At 47.6% G+C, this 21,125-nt stretch overlaps 1 protein-coding gene across 1 annotated transcript; it reads left to right on the top strand.

Annotated features, from left to right (window-relative positions):
* Positions 1–19: 19 nt before the first annotated feature.
* Positions 20–2,793, top strand: LOC147962975 (uncharacterized). Its single transcript, XM_087529424.1, has 4 exons — positions 20–278; positions 986–1,042; positions 1,944–2,146; positions 2,251–2,793. Exons 1-4 carry the CDS (start codon positions 20–22, stop codon positions 2,791–2,793), a joined length of 1,062 nt encoding a protein of 353 aa, XP_087385550.1.
* Positions 2,794–21,125: the final 18,332 nt, after the last annotated feature.

Below are 21,125 nucleotides of genomic sequence, written 5' to 3'. Positions count from 1 at the left end.
CAAAATATCGACTGGCCAAATGGGATATTATCTGTCGACCAAAGGACCAGGGGGCCTTGGTATTGAAAATCTTGAAGTCAAGAACAGATGCCTGCTTAGTAAGTGGCTGTATAAGTTGTCATTTGAGACAGAGGTAACGTGGGCGCAGATTTTACATAGTAAATATCTGCAGTCCAAGACCCTGTCCCAGGTCACACTGAGACCAACTGATTCGCTGTTCTGGAAGGGGCTCATGAGAATCAAAGCTACCTTCTTTAACAGAACTAGGTGTATTGTCGGTAATGGCAACAACACTCGATTCTAGGAGGATACGTGGCTTGGCGACGCGCCTTTGGCGACCTAGTATCTGTCCCTATATCATATTGTTCAGCATCGTGAGGCTCTTGGTGCCATGGTTATGCAGTCCATTCCACTCAACATTCAGTTTAGGAGGGTGCTTGTGGGTGATCGATGGGAAGCATGGCTTCACTTGGTTCGTAGACTGATGGAGGTTCAGTTAACTCCTCAGCCCGATCAGTTGTGTTGGAAGCTTACTAGATCTGGGGAGTTCACAGTTAAATCTATGTATATCGATATCATTAACTCTAGTGTGATTCCTAGCTCCAAAGATGTTTGGAAAGTTAAGGTCCCTTTGAAGATTAAAGTGTTTATGTGGTTTGTACATAAACAAGTAATTTTAACAAAGGACAATCTAGTTAAGCGCAACTGGACAGGTTCTACTAGGTGTAGTTTCTGTGATCGGGACGAGACTATCAAGCACCTCTTTTTTGACTGCCCGTTGGCACGAGGTTTGTGGCGCTCTGTGCAAATTGCCTTTAACATTACTCCTCCGACTTCGGTCAACATGTTATTCGGGGTGTGGCTTGCTGGGATAGAGTCCGAAACAGCTAGACACATTCGTATAGGAGTATGTGTATTGTTATGGGCAATTTGGAATTGCAGAAATGATTTGCCTTTTAACAGAACAACTATTTATTTTTTGCAGGTTTTATTCCGGGCTACTGCGCTGATCTGTATGTGGTCCTTACTCACTCCGACGGAGGTCAGGGAGCGTTTGGTTACTGGATCTGTCCGGTGGGAGATGGTAGCGCGGGATATCTTCAACCGGTTTGGATGGCGGTCATGTAATAGGATAGGCGATTAGTTTACCTATTTTTTATTTTGCCAGCCGGTTGTGGCTTGTTGGGCTTTCTGTTTTGGCGTTGAGGCTCTGTGTGAGCTAGCCGTTCCTTTTGTTTGCAGACTTTAAGACCTTGTTAAACCTTATTTACTTTCTTTTAAATGTAAACGTATGCATCGTTCTGATGCAGAGGCCGGGGAGTCCCCTTTTCGAAAAAAATGATGCTGACAGGAGCTGCCCGTCTGCACCTTCTCGGACAGTACTTCTTCAACTCAAGTGGCACCCTGCAGCTGCAGAGTGGTGAGCATCGTGTCACGTGTCATGTTCGATGTCAATTCGTCTTGGTACGTAGCTCAAGTAGTGGATGTCTTTTCTTTCTTTCTTTCTTTTTTTATTTTTTCTCACAAATGAATAAATCTCCCGACCGCTGCATCTGTGGATCCATACATCCATAACATTAACAATGTTGATAAAAGGCAATAAGTCCAAATTCGTCAATAAGCCAGGTATACAATCATGACAAGATATAAAAAAACACATATGCATGACAAGTCATCTTTCTTGCAACAGCATCTTCAAGAAGGGAGGGTACTTTTCATCTGTATACTGGGTCAAACCAATTAAGGACGGTACACAGAGACAACCTCTTCAACACGGGGAACTTTTCTCTTTTGGTTCTTCATTAATAATTTGATTGCTATGCCGGTACACGATAATTTGCATGAAAACTATGGCTAAAGAAGAGGAAGGGTTCAAGAAAAACAACTTGGTTCTGCCGTTCTAGTTTGTGCTGACCTGGCAAAGCCTATGTGCTGGTCAACAGAGGTTGGAGAAGTTTCTGGCCGGAAACTGGCTGCAATGTCATACACCGAGCCACCGAGCAGTATGAGAGACATCAATGTCCTTCACTACACGCAAATGAAAAGGGCTCAGACGTTGATAAGGAGGAATCCATTGTTAGGATTCCTTCCTGGAGAAACGAAACTGAACCGAGCATACAGGGCACCATTGGGATTCAGGAGATCGGCGAGTACATGCAACTCTGGCACATGATCGAGCACACGACGCTCTCCGCCGAGCCAGATCATCTCCTCTAGAAGTGGAGCTCCAAGGGCACCTACACTGCGCAGCCCGTCTACCTTGCCACGTTCCACGGATCCACCCGATGTGATGCCTGGAAGCTCACTTGGAAATGCTGGGCGCCGCCCCGGGTCCGTTTCTTCCATTGGCTCGCCCACCTAGATCGATGCTGGACGGCCGACCGCCTCGCCCCTCGCGGCCTGCAGCATCCCGCGCGCTGCCCACTCTGTGACCAGGCGCGGGAGACCATCCAGCATCTCCTCCTCGCCTGCCCATTCTCTCGGCACGTATTGTACGAAGTCCTGAGCTGGCTGAGGGTTCCCCGCAACCCGCCTGACAGCAAGCCATCAACCAACACCTGGTGGCTCTCTGTGCGGCAGCACACGCCCAAGCCTATGCGCAAGGGCATCGCCTCTGCAACATTGCTCATTCACTGGATGCTTTGGAAGCATCGAAAGGACTGTGTCTTCGACAGAGCTAGCCCTTCAATCACTGTGGTATTGGCTAAGATCAAGGAGGAGGCTACCCTTTGGGCCAAAGCCGGCGCGTTGGGCCTGCGTGCTCTCATTCCCCACACCTGGGATGTACACTAATTAAAACACTCTCGCATTGTATGATTGCCTCCTAGAAGGATGTAACTCAAACCCCTTCCTTTTCAATGCAATGAAACGCAAATCTTCTGCGTTTTCTCAAAAAAAAACTACACTTGAGAATGAATCTAACAATATTGATTTGGCATTGTGGATGTTGCTACTTTCTTCTATAAGTTGGTCAAAGTAGAGGTGCTTTGACTTTGGACAGAACTTATATGCAGACTAAAAGGGACCAGAGGGAGTATACGATGCTTATAGGAGCTGCCCGTCCATTTGCACCTTCTAAGACAGTAGCTCTTCAACTCAACTGGCATCCTGCTGAGTGGTGAGCATCGTGTCACGTGTCATGTTTGATGTCAATTCATCTTGGTATGTAGCTATAAGTGAACGTCTTTTCTTTCTTTCTTTTTTTTCATAAAAGGAGGGTTAAAATCTTCCAACCTTTGCATCTGCGGATCCATACATCCGTAACATTATCAAAGTTGATAGAAGGCAATAAGTCCAAATTCCTCCACAAGCCGAGTATACAATCATGACACGATAGAAAAAAAAAACACATATGACTAAATCGTTTTTCTTGCAACGGCATCTTAAAGAAGGGAGGGTGCATTCACACTAATGCCTGTCAGCGTCTAGCCTAAAAAACCAATCAATGGCGGTATTTGACCAAGGGTGGGTCCCTCTCTCCTAGCCACTCTCACTGACTTCTGGGTCCGGTCAACGCTGACTGTGCCAGTCAAATATGACACATGGGGCCCACATCTCGGTTGCACAGAAACTGATAGGGGATTTATTTAGCCCTAACTGCATCATTAACATTGGGGGACCCACATGTCACTGTCTCGAACTAATGACGCCTCGTGTCGGCACAGCCGAGGTTAACTGCCGGCGACCTCAAATCACGGCGGTGTTTCGCCGGAGGCCACAACGGCGGTGTTGGAGGCTACCAGGGTGTAGCTTGCGCTCGCGCACATCCATGGGTGGTCGCAGGAGGCTGTGGGATGGCCGGAGGCAGGCTACCAATGGAGCTGAGCGGCGGCAGAGGCACGACTCCGACGATGTCGGTGTTACGACACGAATCCAAGCGGACTAGCCAGATGGGCGTAATCTACGGACCTATGGGGTCAGGACAGGTAGCATAAAGACACAAGGGGAGCTCGGCAACGACGAGCACGGCGACCATGGAGGACGGCGGCGCTGAGCTCGCGTGGATGACGGCTACAACACGAGTGCGAGCTCTAAAGGAGAGGGCAAACTGAGACAGGATCACCGCGAGTCTAATTGTGGCGAAGGTTAGGCCTGGGCTCGCCTATGCGTGACAAATCATTTGTCGGCGTCCGGCGGCTGCAGCCGGAGAAGACAACCCGATTGGGCCGACTCCGGGCATCTGGGCTTGAATCCTTCGGTGCAGAGGTCCGGCATGATATTTTGGAGGCTCCGGACATGCTAGTTTGGCGAGGGGTGGCCGGTGGCTACGTCGACGGTTGGCGGCGCTCTGTGGTGCTCGATGCGGTGCTCAAATTTGAGAGAGATGGGGAAAGAATGAGCGACCGTGCTCCTAGTTCAGCCCCAGCCCGACGTACTAGTCACCGCTGGCGACCCCGGCTCACCGCACCAGTCGCCGCCGGTGGCCAGGCAGGTGCGTCGCCGGCCAGAGAGGCCCGAGACTACACAGGGAAGGAGGAGGAGATCCCACGGCCAACAAAACAGCCTTGACCGGGTCCAACTCAGCAAAACCACCTAACCAAATCCACTTCGAGCGAGTATTGAACGCTATTGGTTTTATTAAGGGGTTAAGTGAACCATTTTGGACTTCATGGGGTTATGTGAACCACTGACTTTGTTCAGGGTAGTAAAATGAACTTTTTTCAAATTAATATGGATGGGAGGGAGTAACAAAATTATAAAATGTTCATGAATTTAAAGCATGATCGCAAATTCAAAAAAATGTTACAAAATTTAAAAAATGTTTGTAAATTAAAATAAATGTTCGTGAATTTATAAAATATACACAAATTAAGAAGAATATGGGAAAAGGACGAAAATAAGGAAAACCCAGTCTAGAAAAACAAAAGAAGGAATCTTCCAAAATCGGGCAAAAGGAATCTTTCCTGAAGAAACCGATGCCCAACGGTTCCATGCACCAAGCAATGCTTTTGAAGACCTCCTCCAAAATATTCCTTGAGAATGTGGTCAAATTTGACCAACAGATGTTAAGCACATCGATGTTCAGTTTTGCCAGTTTCTTGAGTTATTTCTGTAGCAAACAACTTTGCAGCTGTGGTACACGCCAGAGCGAGTCTTGCGTTAATTTCGTTGCACGTAGGCAGAGAGCCCCTTCCTGTCGTTCATAGGGTCTTGTTGGCTGAGGATACCATCCATTTTGTATGCATCTTTCGTTCGTAGATCTTCATCAAATAGATTGCTGCAGAGATTCTCGATGCATCACCAATTCAGCGTAAGCATCCATGATGCCACTGAATTAATTTAATGAATGCAAGTCTTTTCAGCCTCGCCCAGTTGAAGAAGGAGCGTGAACATTCTCCAGGCAAGCCGAGCAAGTTCGAGCAATCCCATTGCCGCTAGACGAGGATCCGAAGATGAAGAAGTCCGCACGCCAGACCACCGCCGCCACAAAAGGGGGCAATGTGGGGCTGCACCTGCCACCGCCGAAAAATGCGAGGTTTGGAGCCGGCATGGCGTATGGGTGGACGGGGTTGGGAAGGCAGCAGGTGGAGAGCCGATGCGGAGGGATGGTGGTGGCCGACGCCGCTAGCAAGCCAAGAAACGGAAGGGGACGCAGATCCGGGCTGCGATATACGTGGCCGTCTGAACATTGACAAGCCAAAGTAACTGGAAGGGACGCAGCTACCGGAGCGTCGAGGCTGAAAATCCGCACCAGTATTGCGTCGACAGGCCATGGACACTGGAGAACACAGGTTCGTGGCCGTCGGGACCAAAGTGATGTCGACGGGGATCCACCGCAAAGCTTTGACCGACTGCCAAGAGAGACCACCATGACTAAAGACGTGCAGGGGTCGCCACCGCCGCTCGGAGGAGGCGCCGTCGGTGACGAAGGGTGGTGTGCGCCGGGGCAGGACCATACCCCGGCCAGCCCATCCACCTACACCCAAAAACAACTCTTTGCATTTATTAACCGTCGCTACTGAAACAAGAAACGACAAAACTAGAAAAGAAAACACAAAATTCTCACAGCAGCAGCAAGCCAGCAACTTGCAGAAACAAAACCAGAAATCAGTCAAGACGCAGAAATACATACCACACCGTACATTTGTAGCATCAGTTAGTAGTACGGAAAAGCAGACCAACAACAAATCACTTCGCACTGAGTACTAATAACATACGAAATTTACAAGTATGAACAACAGGGTTGCAGAAATCATACGGAATCAACCACAAAAGCACTGCTATACTGAAACGTGCCAAATGAATCAACAAACACACACAAATATCTCTTGGAGAATATTTGTATTATTGGTATACACCATCAGAGATAGAGTGGTTAACTGGCCATACAAATGAAAACATAAAAGCGATACATCATAAACAAACAAAGTAAATATTCGGGATATAACTTAGACAGGTATGTTAATCTCGTACTGGATGGATCTGCCTTCACCACCAACGTCTCCACCTTCTACCTCTTCTTCTTCCTTGTTTTCGGGAGGCTCCGACTTCTGATACCTATCGGCAGATGTCTCCATCCCCATGAGTGACAAGAGGATCCAGACATAAGAGAGCAGCTCCGACCTTCATTCATGTTCTTTGCATGCAAGTACCCCCTGCACCTACTGGCAGAGTAGCATAGCATCCGTAGACCCGGATCGTCGTCCTCGCCTACTTGGCCTTGTGCAAGGAGGGCATGTTCCTCCTCGCGTTTCTTCTTGCGGCTGTCCCGGGCCCAGTGGCCTGCGATGCCACAGTAGTGACACTTGTCACGATCCGCGTCGCCGCCGCCGTTCTTCCCACCACCGGCGTCAGTGCCGGCAGGGGACTTGCCTTTTTCACCACGTCCACCGCCGTGGCCACGTCCGCGGCCACGCCCTAGTCCGCGCGCCTGTGAACCTGACGAGTTGCTGCCGCTTGCGTCGTTGTTCGCCGTACGCTTCTCGTACGCACGCTAGTCCTCCAGGGTCATCAGAAGGCGACCGGCATCCTCGCCTCCGCCGTCTTGGTCGAGGCGTTCCTCCGCCACCTTGAGCCGTCCGGTGAGCTCCTCCACCGTCAGGGTGTCGAGGTCGACCAACGTCTCGATGGAGAGTGCCACCTGAGCGTATTTGCGGGACACAACACGAAGGAACTTACGTACCACACGTGCGTCCCCGACGGGACCACCATGGATGGAGAGGTTGTTGACGAGCCTGGTGAGCCTCATCGCAAAGTCGTCGACGTTCTCGCCGGGCTTGAAACGGATATCCTCAAATTCTCGACGGAGGCCCTGGGCCTTGGCCTCGCGCATGGCGGCCGAGCCCATCCGCATGGTCTTGACGGCGTCCCAGGCCTGCTTCGCCGTCTCCTTCGTGGAGAGGACCGCGAGCATCTCCTCTGGCACCGCCCGGAGGACGGCCTCCAGGGTGGTGCGGTCGTCGTGGTAGTCGGTGATTCCAGTGGTGACGGCGTCCCATAGCCCGCGAGTCTGCAGGATGGCTCTCATCAGGAGAGACTAGCTGCCGTAGTTGCTCCGGGTCAGTGTTGGGAACACTGTTGGGAGGGCCACCTCGCGTCTCTGCACCACCGGCGCGACGACCTCGCGCTCGCGCACGGTGCGGCTATGCCTAGCCCTGGGAGACCGCGAGAGCGTGTGCCCACACGTCGGCGATGGAGTTCAGGACCCGCCATCGGAGTCCTTTCGCGACCCCTCGCCGGAGCCCTTCCGGGGCTCCTTGCTTCCCGCCATGACCGCCGGGTCGTACTAACGGCTCTGTTGCCAATTGTAAGCACCGATCACACACACACACACACACACACACACACACACACACACACGAGAGTGCTCAGAAGACAGTGGTTTTGCGTTGCGAACACTTGCAACTTTTCTGCATTTCTTCTTCTCCTCTTATTGTGTTACAGAAGGGAAACGAGGCCACTAACGGCCCGAGAAAACAACCAAGCCGAGCCACAACGATCGCGCCATCCCACGATCCAGCTCGTGCGGGTGTGGACTACTTCTAAGGAAAAAAACTTTCTAACAAACTTATCTACTCAGCTGACTAAGCAGCGTTTATTTTCTGCTAAGACTAAACTGACGAATACACAAGGTTTAAGTCCACAGTCTACAGGAAAAAAAATAGGGGACAGTAGGCAATAGCACCAGTAGAAATTGACCCTTATATTCGAAAGCATAAGCAATATATCACAAATCTGATTGTCCAAAAATTAAACGAAGATCACAGACTAGAAAGCATAAGGGGGCAGTAGGCAGCAGCAGCAGTAGAAATATTTCACATAGAGCACAAGCAATTTGCACATGGTCTTATTTTTTCCCTCCCCTCCCGCGCCGCTCCCGCACGGCGAGCGGGAGGGCAAACCCCAGCGCCGCCAAGCGAGCTCTCCCTTCTCCTGCCCTCTCCTCGCTGCCGCCGGGCTGTGCCGCCGGGCAAAGCCCGGTCGGCGTCGGCGGCGGCGGGGCATCTCCTCCCCACGCGCGGTGTCGGCAGGCGCGGGCGTCTGCATCGAGCGGTGGCGGCGCGCTGGCGGCGGGGCGTGATGGCGCGATGGCGGGCGGCGCGGGGGCGAGCGGCGCGGCCTGCTGCTCCCGCTGGCACCTGGCCGAGGCGTGGAGGCTACGCGGGGCCGCCGGGCTGGCTTGGTCTGGCTCGGCCAGATCTGGCCGCCTGGGCTGCGCGGGCACCGCCGGGGCTGCCGCCGGCGGGTGGTCCGGTGCTGGTATGCTGGGGCGGCGGCCCCAAGCTGAGGCGGATTCGCTGTCTTCTCCCCGGAGCGGAGTCCCATCATGGTGGCTGGTTGGGAGTTGCGGCGGATGTGCGGCGGCGTCCCGGGGAAGGCGATGATGTCCCTGGCCGTGAGGGCGGCGGGGATGCGGCGGGTGGAGGCAGGCGCTGGTCTCCCTCGACCAGGGGCTGCGGTGGACGCGCCTACTAGGCGGCGTGGTGGTCTGCGGATGTGGCGCGGCGGCATTCGCTTCCCCTCTCCACGGTGATGGCCCAAGGTGGCAGCTTTGCCCCCCACTTCAAGTTTGCTGAGCTCCGGAGATGATGGGCGTGGCCAAGGAGAAATCCGGCGCGGCTACGGCTGAGGGCAACGGCGACGCTCGTGGGCACCGTCTCCTCCCTGGAGGCGTTGTCATGGCCATGTCCATCCGCTCTACTGACACCGGAGGAAACTCTAGGCTCGGTTCACCGGGCTAGGCAGCGGTGGCGTATCGGCGCCGTCCCCTTCTTGGAGGCGCTGCCTAGGTGCTTGGGGTGTTGTCCGGGCACGCGGCTGGTGGGTTGCCTCGCTCGCCTCGGCGGTGTGGCTTGGGGTGCAGGGCTGTCATGTGCGGGATGTTGCTGTGGACATGAGCATTCGGGGCGCTATGTACTCCATCATCGATGCCTCATCGGCCATGTCTTCTTCGAGTCAGACTAGCTCCTGCTGTCCACTGGCCGATCTTCTAGGCACCATCGGTGGAGAGTGCGTTGATCTAGTTTGGTTAGGTGATTTGTCGTGCTATGACGTGTTTGATACCGGGGGATGCGGCCTGTGCTCTGTGTCCGTACTTTTCGCTATTGTTTGGCTTAAGTTTGGGCAAGGGTGTTAGTTGCCGATGTTGTCACGGTGATTGTGGGTGTTAACCTCTCGGGGTGGCACATTGCCGAAAGGCGTTGTATCAACCGTCTTGGCTTTTCTTCTATGAATATATGATACGCATGCTTGTGCGTATTTGAGAAAAAAAACAGGAATCACATAGAGCAGGGCGAAGATGAAGACGACAAGCATTTGACAACGAGAGTCCGGACGCGCACGGCCGGCAACCTGGACTTCACAATCAAGGGCGGCCGGCCATTACTTTTATTTTATCCCAAACTGCAACGGTGCCGGCCTCCCTTCGTTGCAACATGCCCGTTGGGGACCTGTAATGTAAAGTGAATATAAGCCATCAGACACTAGAAGATTGAACTGACTTTCTTATGGTCATACAAACTTTTGAAACGATCAAATCTTGCCGATATACATCATATTATATCGAGAAAAGTATACTTTTCGTCCCTTAATTCTTGGCGGAGTCTAGATTTAGTCATTCAACTTCAAAACCGGACAACTTGCACCCGTAACTCCTGAAACCGGACAAGATTCATCCCTGATCACAGTTTTGACCGGTTTTGGTGTTGTCCCACCCAGATTTTGACCGTTCCGACTCAAATTTGCCTACCTTTTCCAAGTCCACGTAATATTTTCAAATTTGGTTACTTTTTTCAAATACGTGAACCTTTTTTAAATTTGTGTACTTTTTATTAAATCTGCATACTTTTTCCAAGTTCATGTACTTTTTCAAATATGCGTATTTTTTTAAAGTTCATTTAGTTTTTTAAGTTCATTTAATTTTTTTAAATTGATGTACCTTTTCATATTCGGGTACATTTTTTTGAAAGAGTTCATGTTGAAAATTTTATGCGAACTTGAAAAAAGTACGCCGATGTGGACTTCTCTTATGCAAAAATATGTGGATTTCAAAAATTATTTCAACTTGAAACAAGTACGTGAATTTCAAACAAAGTTCATGGATTATAAAAGGAACACGGATTTGAAAAAAATGCAGACTTTGAAAAGCATGTGGATTTGAAATGAGTTTGCGAATTTCAAAACCAGTTCATGGCTTTGAAAAATACTTGGATTTGATCAAATTACACAAAGTTGGGAAAATACGGGGATTTGGAAAAAGTATGTAAATGTTAAAAGATCACAGATTTGAAAAAAGTACACGATTCCACCTTCCAAAAATATTGCATGCGGATCATTTAGGACCTGTCATAATGTCTCGCTTTATTCTTTTGATATTTAATTCGACTGTTTCCAAAAATAAAGGTTGCGCTCTAATTTGATTGCTTACCCAAAAAAAAGGCTCATGCACTGCCATAATTTGGCCGACGAATTAAAGCTGGACGAAATCAAAGCATCCAGCACGCATTTTACATACCTATACGTGGTCCACTCTCCCCGATTCTTTTTCTACTCCCCGCCGATTTCACCTCTCCTTAGTTCGTCCTCTCCGCAAGCATCAGATCATCATTGGTCCATCGTTCATCTTCACACGAGCATACCAGGTGATCATCTCTCCCTTCGTATAGCTTGGCCATGGTAGCCAGTGTCACCTCCATGGTCGCCGATTGCGGTCGTTTTTCTCCATCGCAATTTACATTTTTCTTTTCCAATTGTAGGTATATCCATGCCCAGGTTACAAAGGTGTGCTACTGCTAGAAGAAAGAAAATTGTTGGTGTTGGTCGTGGCAAGATGGCTGCCACTACAGCTCATGATGATGACTTTATGGAGCCACCGGTTAGGTCAACATCACTTCCCGTTAAATACGTAGCGCCGGTTTCTAGATGCACACCCATTTCTATTTCGTCCATCGTGAAAGATTTTAACGATGAGAAGAAACGCTTAGTCATTGAAATGAAGTTTGACGGAATTTTGAAACTACCGGAAATCACAAACTCTCGGGAATTTAGTCACAACCTTCTATCGAGGGTATCCACTGAAGAAATAGCAATTAGAATGGGTGATGGAACTCTTCTGCACTTCACTGATGGTGATGTTCACAAAGTTCTGGGTATCCCATTCTCGGGAAAGGAGTTGCGAATTCCTTCCACGGAAGAAGTCAGTCACATAAAAAATGTAATATGCATCCGACTGAATGTCCCGGAGTTTAAAAAAATCACGAGAAGTGTACTCACTGATATTCTAAGCAAGAAACATGAAGCACCAATGTCGGATGAGGAAATTGCTGCCTTCAAGACTGCCTTCATTCTTCTTTTGATGACAAAATTTCTCGCGCCACAAACTTTGTTGGACAATATATGTCCTAAATATTTTATGGCGCTCAAGAATTTAGATGACATCCCTAACTGGAACTGGGCGAGGTATGTCGTCAATGACATTATAGCAGCAGCACGGGCATTGGCCAACAAGCTCAGTGATGACACAAAAGCCACGTATATAAACGGATGTGTCATATTTCTGCAGGTATTTACATTACCTAACAAAATTAAGTTTGCATAAACAGCTTGCATATAGTTTGAATTAATAATTACATTCTACATTCAGATATTCTACTTGGACAACTTGGAATTGGGTCCGCTGAGTCTCAAGCATGATTGCTTCCCACGAATTATGGCGTATGATAAACACGCAATAAAAGTAAGAATGAGTATGGACCTCAAAGAGAAGAATCAGTACAAGCCAACCCAGTTTGGGATGATGAAGGTAGAAAACAGTCTGATTGTTACATTATAGTCTGTCTATCATATTGAATTAGGACCTATTTAGTCATTTTTATTTTCATTTTTATGTCCTTACATGCATTATTTTCTTGCAGCTACGTCCAAGAAGTGATGTCTGTTACAACAGACCTAATGTGGGTATGATGTCGGCTTTTCGAGTTGAAAGTGCTTCTGTCCCATCAGATAACAATCCTGATAATAGCAAGGTATTTTCATAATTGTCTAGTTATACTCGTTTAGCATAGTGTCTGCAATTCAATACGTTGTGAATATATGTTTACAGATAGTTCAGCAAGCATTCCTGCAAGGGGACAATTTGTCAGATGGAAATATGGATTCCTGCGCCAATGTATTTCGTCAACCTTCTCATGTTCAGCTGCAGCATCCGTCAGGTATTTTTCGAAACTTTCATGGATGACGAATAGCAATTTTAGTAAGTAATGGTTACTGATTTCATTTCAGCTCAAGCTCATATGCAATTTACGCCCAACATACCCGCAGCAAATAATTTGCATGCCAGAACATCTACATCAATGAGTACACCAGGTTACAATGGATCACTCGATTTAAATCGGTCGGTTAAGGGTGAGGAAGAGACGAGCCTAAACCTCAACAAAACATACCCACGTCCTTCATTGTGTGATATAGAGCCACCCTCTTTTGATCTCGGCATTGACCTGACACCAGCACAAGAACCAAAGAGAGGTATTAGTTACATACATTTTCATTCCTTTCTCATCTACATTTCTTAATTACTTTTCCTACATTTTTTCTCAGATTCTACGGACTTCCGTCGTTCCATCTCACCACGTTCTATGTCACGTGAGATAGCAGCATCTAGCTGCATTATTCTACAAGACATGTACGTTGAGAACAGCCAAGGGGAACTAAAGCATGTGTGTGGCATAAAACGAGAGTACCCTGAACCCAAACACTTGGACTTCAGTCTTTCTACCCATGACAAACCTCATCGTCAGCGCTTCAAGTCTTCTATTAACTCTCCATTTGGCAACGTGGCCGCTGTACATTCCTGTCCAGAAGACGTGATGAATGTATTAGTTAACTGGATTAAGAACTATCAGACTGAAGATGTATCCAGGTATTTAAACTTTTCATAAATTTTTTGGTAGTATAGTAACCTATGAAGTTCACAATGTTTATTAATTATCCCCTACATATAGCTCTACTTGGGTAGCTCATGTCAAGCCAACTGCGATCAAACTAACGGGGACAGACATCCATAATTTCATTGAAGGCAATGACAGAGTTGAATATCCAACTATGAGTCTTTACACTAGAAGGCTCATTCAACTGGATTTCGAAATGTACGGGGAAACTGACGCTTATGGAAAGCGCCACTTTATTGAGCCTGATTTTGGGGTTAGTTATCTCGTTATCGTGCTCCGTAAAATTTGGATTTATTACCCAAACTTTTATTTACGGAAGACGTTTGCAGGTTCATGCAATTGCTGGTGGAGATTGTTGGAAGCCGGAATTATTTCGACAATAGTTCACTGGTCCGCACCTCAAGTACAACGTCTCCAAGTGTGAAACTGTAAGTGTTGTTCAGATACAAGTACATTTTTTCGCTAATCTAGATTAATGTGCTTTGTCTAACGGCCGGGTATATGGTCAATGCAGATTCATGTTTCCCTATGCGACATTAAACACTGGTCTTGTTATACATTCAACTTGCGTCACAGAGTTATTTACATCCTTGACTCTAGTAAGACTAAAATTAGCGCAGATATTAAGCAATATAGTAGACATACTTGGATTGTACCTATGTTGGCTTCTGCCATGCAACAATGCTTGACCCTCTTCTTCAGTGACGGGAAAGAAGATGTAACTACATGGGCTTATAACGAACCTGTTGTGCCAAGACACCGATTTGAGTAAGAAATTCTTCTGGATAACCTTACATCTCGTGATAGTTCAAGATTTAACTGTTTATTTATATACCAGTTACATCCAATTATGCAGGGTTGAGAGTGGTGTTTATACTTTGGAGTTCATGAAGAATTGGAATGGGATAGAAGTCGCCAAAGAGCTCAATCCTCGTACTGATTGTAGCCGCCTCCGCCTCTCTGATTGTTCAGATTCTGATTGTGGCCGCCTCCGCTTCCTCCGTTCTGGTTGTGGGCGCCCATACCTGAGCACCCGTACTGAGCAGCGCCACGCCCGCGCCCACTGCTGCTGTTGCTGCGGCTACGTGACTGAAGACCACGCCCACGACCACCTCCTCCACGCCCGCGAGAGATGGTGTTTGCAGAGGATTGTCGTGGATTCAGGCCATGAAGCAGATTGATCCGGGCATCGAACGAAAGAAGCTTGTTGTAGAGTTCAGCCACGGTGACAGGCTCCACATGGGCGGCAAGTACAGAGACAACCGGATTGTAGTCGAGATCGAGTCCAGCAAGAATATGCGATGTGATCTCGCCATCAGTGAGAAGTGTTCCACCAGCACATGCAATCTCATCGGTGAGAGATTTGACTTTTGCAAGGTAGTCCGCCATACTCAAATTCCCCTTCTGAAGATTGTGCAAAGCGATTCTAGTATTGATCGACTGCGCCTGACTTTGAGCTGCGAAGGTGGCATGGATGGCAGCCCATACCTCGTGCGGCGTCTGAAGCGTGATGACTTGGGCAAGGATCTCGCGGGAGAAGGATCCCATCAAGTACCCTTGAAGCTGCTGCTGCTGTGCGAACCAGAGGACTCGCGCCATGTTGACGACTTGTTCCTCCTTCCCGTCCTTGGTGACGGTGAGAGTGGCCGGCGGCGCTTGGCTCGTCAGCTCGAGGAAGTGCTGCATCTGAGCGCCTTCGATTTGAGGCAACACGATGGCCTTCCACAGGAGAAAATTGCTCCTGGTTAGCTTCTCTTGAGGTGGTGGTCCAATGGACATGGCGTGGGTGGTGCTTGATGATGGGGCGAAGAGGGAGGCTGATGAATCGGTGGTGAGCGCACTCATGGTGCTGGCGAGGGCGGATGATGTGGTTCCGGTCATGGCTTTCCCTGGAGCTAGATGAGATTCAATCTAGAGGAGGAAGAGGCTCTGATGACCATATAAAATTATGATGGAAGCATTAAACCCTTTTCTCGGGCCGCACTTGTATATATTGAGTAGATGCCGTGGCTTACAAGAAGAACAGATCGATCGTAGATCGTACAGAGAGAGATCGATAGGAGAGTCATAACAGAAGAAGAGATAGAGAAAGATTACAACTTAAAACAACTTTCCTATCTCAATACAACTTATTCTAACAGACATCACTTTTTTCAGTGAGTAAGCCTTCTTGTAGATACACCGCATCCATATAATTCATGTCGCCAATGATTGATGCAGTGTGTTCCTTGTCACATGCAATCAGCCTAGATATGCCGAAGTCTGAAATCTTGGGTATGAAGTTATCATCCAAAAGTATATTAGCTGGTTTGACATCGCCGTGTAGAATTATAGTATTTGTTTTTGAGTGCATATAAGCTAGACCATCGACTGAATGTGGAGCAATACTTAGACGTGCATCCAAGTTGAGAGCCACCTTGTTATTGCTGTTGTGAAGAATGTCATGGAGGCTACCTTGCGAGATAAACTCATAGACCAGCATGGGGGATCGACTTCAAGGCAACAACCAATGAGTCTAACAATGTTCTTGTGGATGACTTGAGATTGGATGATTACTTCATTTGCAAATTGGTCACTCTCTAGCACAGAACCATTAATCGGCTTCTTTACTGCAACTAGTTTATTGTCAAGAATGCCCTTGTAAACTTCACCAAAGCAACTTTTTCCAATTAATTTGCTCTTCACCAAAATTGGCTTGAGCTCATCCTTTCTGAAAAGTTTAATCACATTTGCCTTCTCTAATGTAGGGCCACCGTTCTTTCTGTAAAATTCTTTCGCCTTCTTTTTCTCCTTGTGAAGAATAACAAGAAACGATATAATCACCAGAAGAAGAACACCCGCTATTGCACCTAGATGGACAAAATGCAAACTCAGTCTGAATCACTAATTAAATTTACAATTAATTACACTGTTACCCGCTGGAATTGGCTGAGGCCTTGATGTTGGAAATATGCCCTAGAGGCAATAATAAAAGCATTATTATTATATTTCTTTGTTCATGATAATTGTCTTTATTCATGCTATAACTGTATTATCCGGAAATCGTAATACACGTGTGAATACATAGACCATAATATGTCCCTAGTAAGCCTCTAGTTGACTAGCTCGTTGATCAACAGATAGTCATGGTTTCCTGGCTATGGACATTGGATGTCATTGATAACGGGATCACATCATTAGGAGAATGATGTGATGGACAAGACCCAATCCTAAGCATGGCACAAAGATCGTGTAGTTCTCTTGCTAGAGCTTTTCCAATGTCAAGTATCTTTTCCTTTGACCATGAGATCGTGTAACTCCCGGATACCGTAGGAGTGCTTTGGGTGTATCAAACGTCACAACGTAACTGGGTGACTATAAAGGTGCATTACAGGTATCTCCGAAAGTGTCTGTTGGGTTGACACGGATCGAGACTGGGATTTGTCACTCCATATAATGGAGAGGTATCACTGGGCCCACTCGGTAATGCATCATCATTATGAGCTCAAGGTGACCAAGTGGTTGGTCACGGGATCATGCATTACGGTACGAGTAAAGTGACTTGCCGGTAACGAGATTGAACAAGGTATTGGGATACCGACGATCGAGTCTCGGGCAAGTAACATACCGATTGACAAAGGGAATTGTATACGGGGTTGATTAATCCTCGACATCGTGGTTCATCCGATGAGATCATCGTGGAGCATGTGGGAGCCATCATGGGTATCCAGATCCTGCTGTTGGTTATTGACCGGAGAGTCGTCTCGGTCATGTCTGCTTGTCTCCCGAACCCGTAGGGTCTACACACTTAAGGTTCGGTGACGCTAGGGTTATGAAGATATGTATATGCAGTAATCCGAATGTTGTTCGGAGTCCCGGATGAGATCCCGGACGTCACGAGGAGTTCCGGAATGGTCCGGAGGTAAAGAATTATATATAGGAAGTGCTGTTTCGGCCATCGGGACAAGTTTCGGGGTTATCGGTATTGTACCGGGACCACCGGAGGGGTCCCGTGGGCCCACCGGGTGGGGCCACCTGTCCCGGGGGGCCACATGGGCTGTAGGGGTGCGCCTTGGCCTACATGGGCCAAGGGCACCAGCCCTACTAGGCCCATGCGCCTAGGGTTTCCACCACGGAGGAGTCCAAGTGGTGGAAGGCACCCCGAGGTGCCTTGGGGGGGAGGGAAACCCTCCCCTGGCCACTGCACCTAGGAGATTGGATCTCCTAGGCTGCGCACCACCCCCCTTGGCCCTCCTATATATAGTGGGGAGAGGAGGGATTTCATACCTCAGCCTTTGGTGCTTCCTCTCTCCCCGTTACGTCTCTCTCTCGCAGTATAGGCGAAACCCTGCTACTGTGACGCCCTGCATCCACCACCACGCCGTCGTGTTGCTGGATCTTCATCAACCTCTCTTCCCCCCTTGCTGGATCAAGAAAGGAGGAGACGTCATCCGTTCTGTACGTGTGTTGAACGCGGAGGCACCGCCCGTTCGGTGCTAAGATCATCGGTGATTTGAATCACGTCGTGTTCGACTACATCATCCCCGTTCTTTGAATGCTTCCGCTCGCGATCTACAAGGTACGTAGATGCATCTAATCACTCGTTTCTAGATGAACTCCTAGATGGATCTTGGTGAAACCGTAGGAAAATTTTTGTTTTCTGCAACGTTCCCCAACAGTGGCATCATGAGCTAGGTCTATGCGTAGTTCTCTTGCACGAGTAGAACACAAAGTAGTTGTGGGCGTTGATTTTGTTCAATATGCTTGCCGTTACTAGTCTTATCTTGATTCGGCGGCATCGTGGGATGAAGCGGCCCAGACCGACCTTACACGTATTCTTACGTGAGACAGGTTCCACCGACTGACATGCACTAGTTGCATAAGGTGGCCAGCGGGTGTCTGTCTCTCCTACTTTAGTCGGATCGGATTCGATGAAAAGGGTCCTTATGAAGGGTAAATAGCAATTGGCTTATCACGTTGTGGTCTTTGCGTAGGTAAGAAACGTTCTTGCTAGAAACCCATAGCAGCCACGTAAAACATGCAAACAACAATTAGAGGACGTCTAACTTGTTTTTGCAGGGTATGCTATGTGATGTGATATGGCCAAAAGGATGTGATGAATGATATATGTGATGTATGAGATTGATCATGTTCTTGTAATAGGAATCACGACTTACATGTCGATGAGTATGACGGTGACAGGATGATCATGGAGCCCCAAGATGGAGATCAAAGGAGCTATGTGATATTGGCCATATCATGTCACTATTATTATTTGATTGCATATGATGTTTATCATGTTTTGCATCTTGTTTACTTAAAACGACGGTAGTAAATAAGATGATCCCTTACAACAATTTCAAGAAGTGTTCTCCCCTAACTGTGCACCGTTGCTACAGTTCGTCGCTTCGAAGCACCACGTGTTAATCGGGTGTGATAGATCCTTTCGTTCAGATACAACGGGTGTAAGAAGTTTTACACATGCAAAAACACTTAGGGTTAACTTGACGAGCCTAGCATGTGAAGACATGGCCTCGGAACACAGAGACCGAAAGGTCGAACACGAGTCGTATGGAAGATACGATCAACATGGAGATGTTCACCGACGATGACTAGTCCGTCTCACGTGTTAATCGGACACGGCTTAGTCGACTTGGATCGTGTAACACTTAGATGACTAGAGGGATGTCTAATCTGAGTGGGAGTTCATTAATAATTTGATTAGATGAACTTAATTATCATGAACTTAGTCTAAAATCTTTATAATATGTCCTGTAGATCAAATGGCCAACGTTGTATTCAATTTCAACGCGTTCCTAGAGAAAACCAAGCTGAAAGACGATGGCAGCAACTATACGGACTGGGTCCGGAACCTGAGGATCATCCTCATAGCTGCCAAGAAAGATTATGTCCTACAAGCACCGCTAGGTGATCCACCCGTCCCACAGAACCAAGACGCTATGAACGCTTGGCAGACACGTACTGATGACTACTCCCTCATTCAGTGCGGCATGCTTTACAGCTTAGAACCGGGGCTCCAAAAGCGTTTTGAGAGACATGGAGCATATGAGATGTTCGAAGAGCTAAAAATGGTTTTTCAAGCTCATGCCCGGATCGAGAGATATGAAGTCTCCGATAAGTTCTTCAGCTGTAAGATGGAGGAAAATAGTTCTGTCAGTGAGCACATACTCACTATGTCTGGGTTACATAACCGCTTGACTCAGCTGGGAGTTAATCTCCCGGATGACGCGGTCATTGACAGAATCCTCCAGTCGCTTCCACCAAGCTACAAGAGCTTTGTGATGAACTTCAATATGCAGGGGATGGTAAAGACCATTCCTGAAGTATTTTCTATGCTGAAATCAGCAGAGGTAGAAGTCAAGAAGGAACATCAAGTGTTGATGATGAATAAAACCACTAAGTTCAAAAGGGGCAAGGGTAAAAAGAACTTCAAGAAGGACGGCAAGGAAGTTGCTGCGCCCGGCAAGCAAGCTGTCGGGAAGAAGTCAAAGAATGGACCCAAGCCTGAGACAGAGTGCTTTTATTGCAAAGGGAAGGGTCACTGGAAGCGGAACTGCCCCAAATACTTAGCGGATAAGAAGGCCGGCAACACCAATGGTATATTTGATATACATGTAATTGATGTGTACCTTACCAGTACTCGTAGTAACTCCTAGGTATTTGATACCGGTGCCGTTGCTCATATTTGTAACTCACCATAGGAGCTGCGGAATAAACGGAAACTGGAAAGGGACGAGGTGACGATGCATGTCGGGAATGGTTCCAAGGTCGATGTGATCGCTGTCGGCACGCTACCTCTACATTTACCTACGGGATTAATTATAAACCTCAATAATTGTTATTTAGTGCCATGTCTGAGCATGAACATTGTATCAGGATCTCGTTTAATACGAGATGGCTACTCATTTAAATCCGAGAATAATGGTTGTTCTATTTATATGAGAGATATGTTTTATGGTCATGCTCCGATAGTCAATGGTTTATTCTTAATGAATCTCGAGCGTATTACTACACATATTCATAGTGTGAATACCAAAAGATGTAAAGTTGATAATGATAGTCCCACATACTTGTGGCACTGCCGCCTTGGTCACATAGGTGTCAAACGCATGAAGAAGCTCCATGCAGATGGACTTTTAGAGTCTCTTGATTATGAATCATTTGACACGTGCGAACCATGCCTCATGGGTAAAATGACCAAGACTCCGTTCTCAGGAACAATGGAGCGAGCAACCAACTTATTGGAAATCATACATACTGATGTGTGCGGTCCAATGAGTGTTGAGGCTCGCGGTGGCTATCGTTATGTTCTCACCCTAACTGATGACTTGAGTAGATATGGGTATGTCTACTTAATGAAACACAAATCTGAAACCTTTGAAAAGTTCAAAGAATTTCAGAGTGAGGTTGAGAATCAACGTGACAGAAAAATCAAGTTTCTACGATCAGATCGTGGAGGAGAATACTTGAGTCACGAATTTGGCACACACTTAAGAAAATGTGGAATAGTTTCACAACTCACGCCGCCTGGAACACCTCAGCGTAACGGTGTGTCCGAACGTCGTAATCGCACTCTATTAGATATGGTGCGATCTATGATGTCTCTTGCCGATTTACCGCTATCTTTTTGGGGCTATGCTTTAGAGACTGCCGCATTCACTTTAAATAGGGCTCCGTCGAAATCCTTTGAGACCACACCGTATGAATTATGGTTTGGGAAGAAACCTAAGCTGTCGTTTC

This window comes from Triticum urartu, chromosome 6A (assembly GCF_056163025.1).
Source record: "Triticum urartu cultivar PI428250 chromosome 6A, HENAU_Tu73, whole genome shotgun sequence".
Lineage (NCBI taxonomy): Eukaryota > Viridiplantae > Streptophyta > Magnoliopsida > Poales > Poaceae > Triticum > Triticum urartu.
The sequence above is the reverse complement of the archived record's forward strand: the minus strand, read 5'-3'. Positions and strand labels throughout refer to the sequence as shown.

Excerpts from the sequence above, each read along its gene's own strand:
- LOC147962975 (XM_087529424.1), top strand. The coding sequence starts at position 20 with ATGGGATATTATCTGTCGACCAAAGGACCAGGGGGCCTTGGTATTGAA. Across the intron at positions 1,043-1,943 it reads CCTTACTCACTCCGACGGAG|AGGTTGGAGAAGTTTCTGGC; the intron begins GTCAGGGAGCGT and ends GCTGGTCAACAG. Across the intron at positions 2,147-2,250 it reads CATTGGGATTCAGGAGATCG|CCCGTCTACCTTGCCACGTT; the intron begins GCGAGTACATGC and ends TACACTGCGCAG.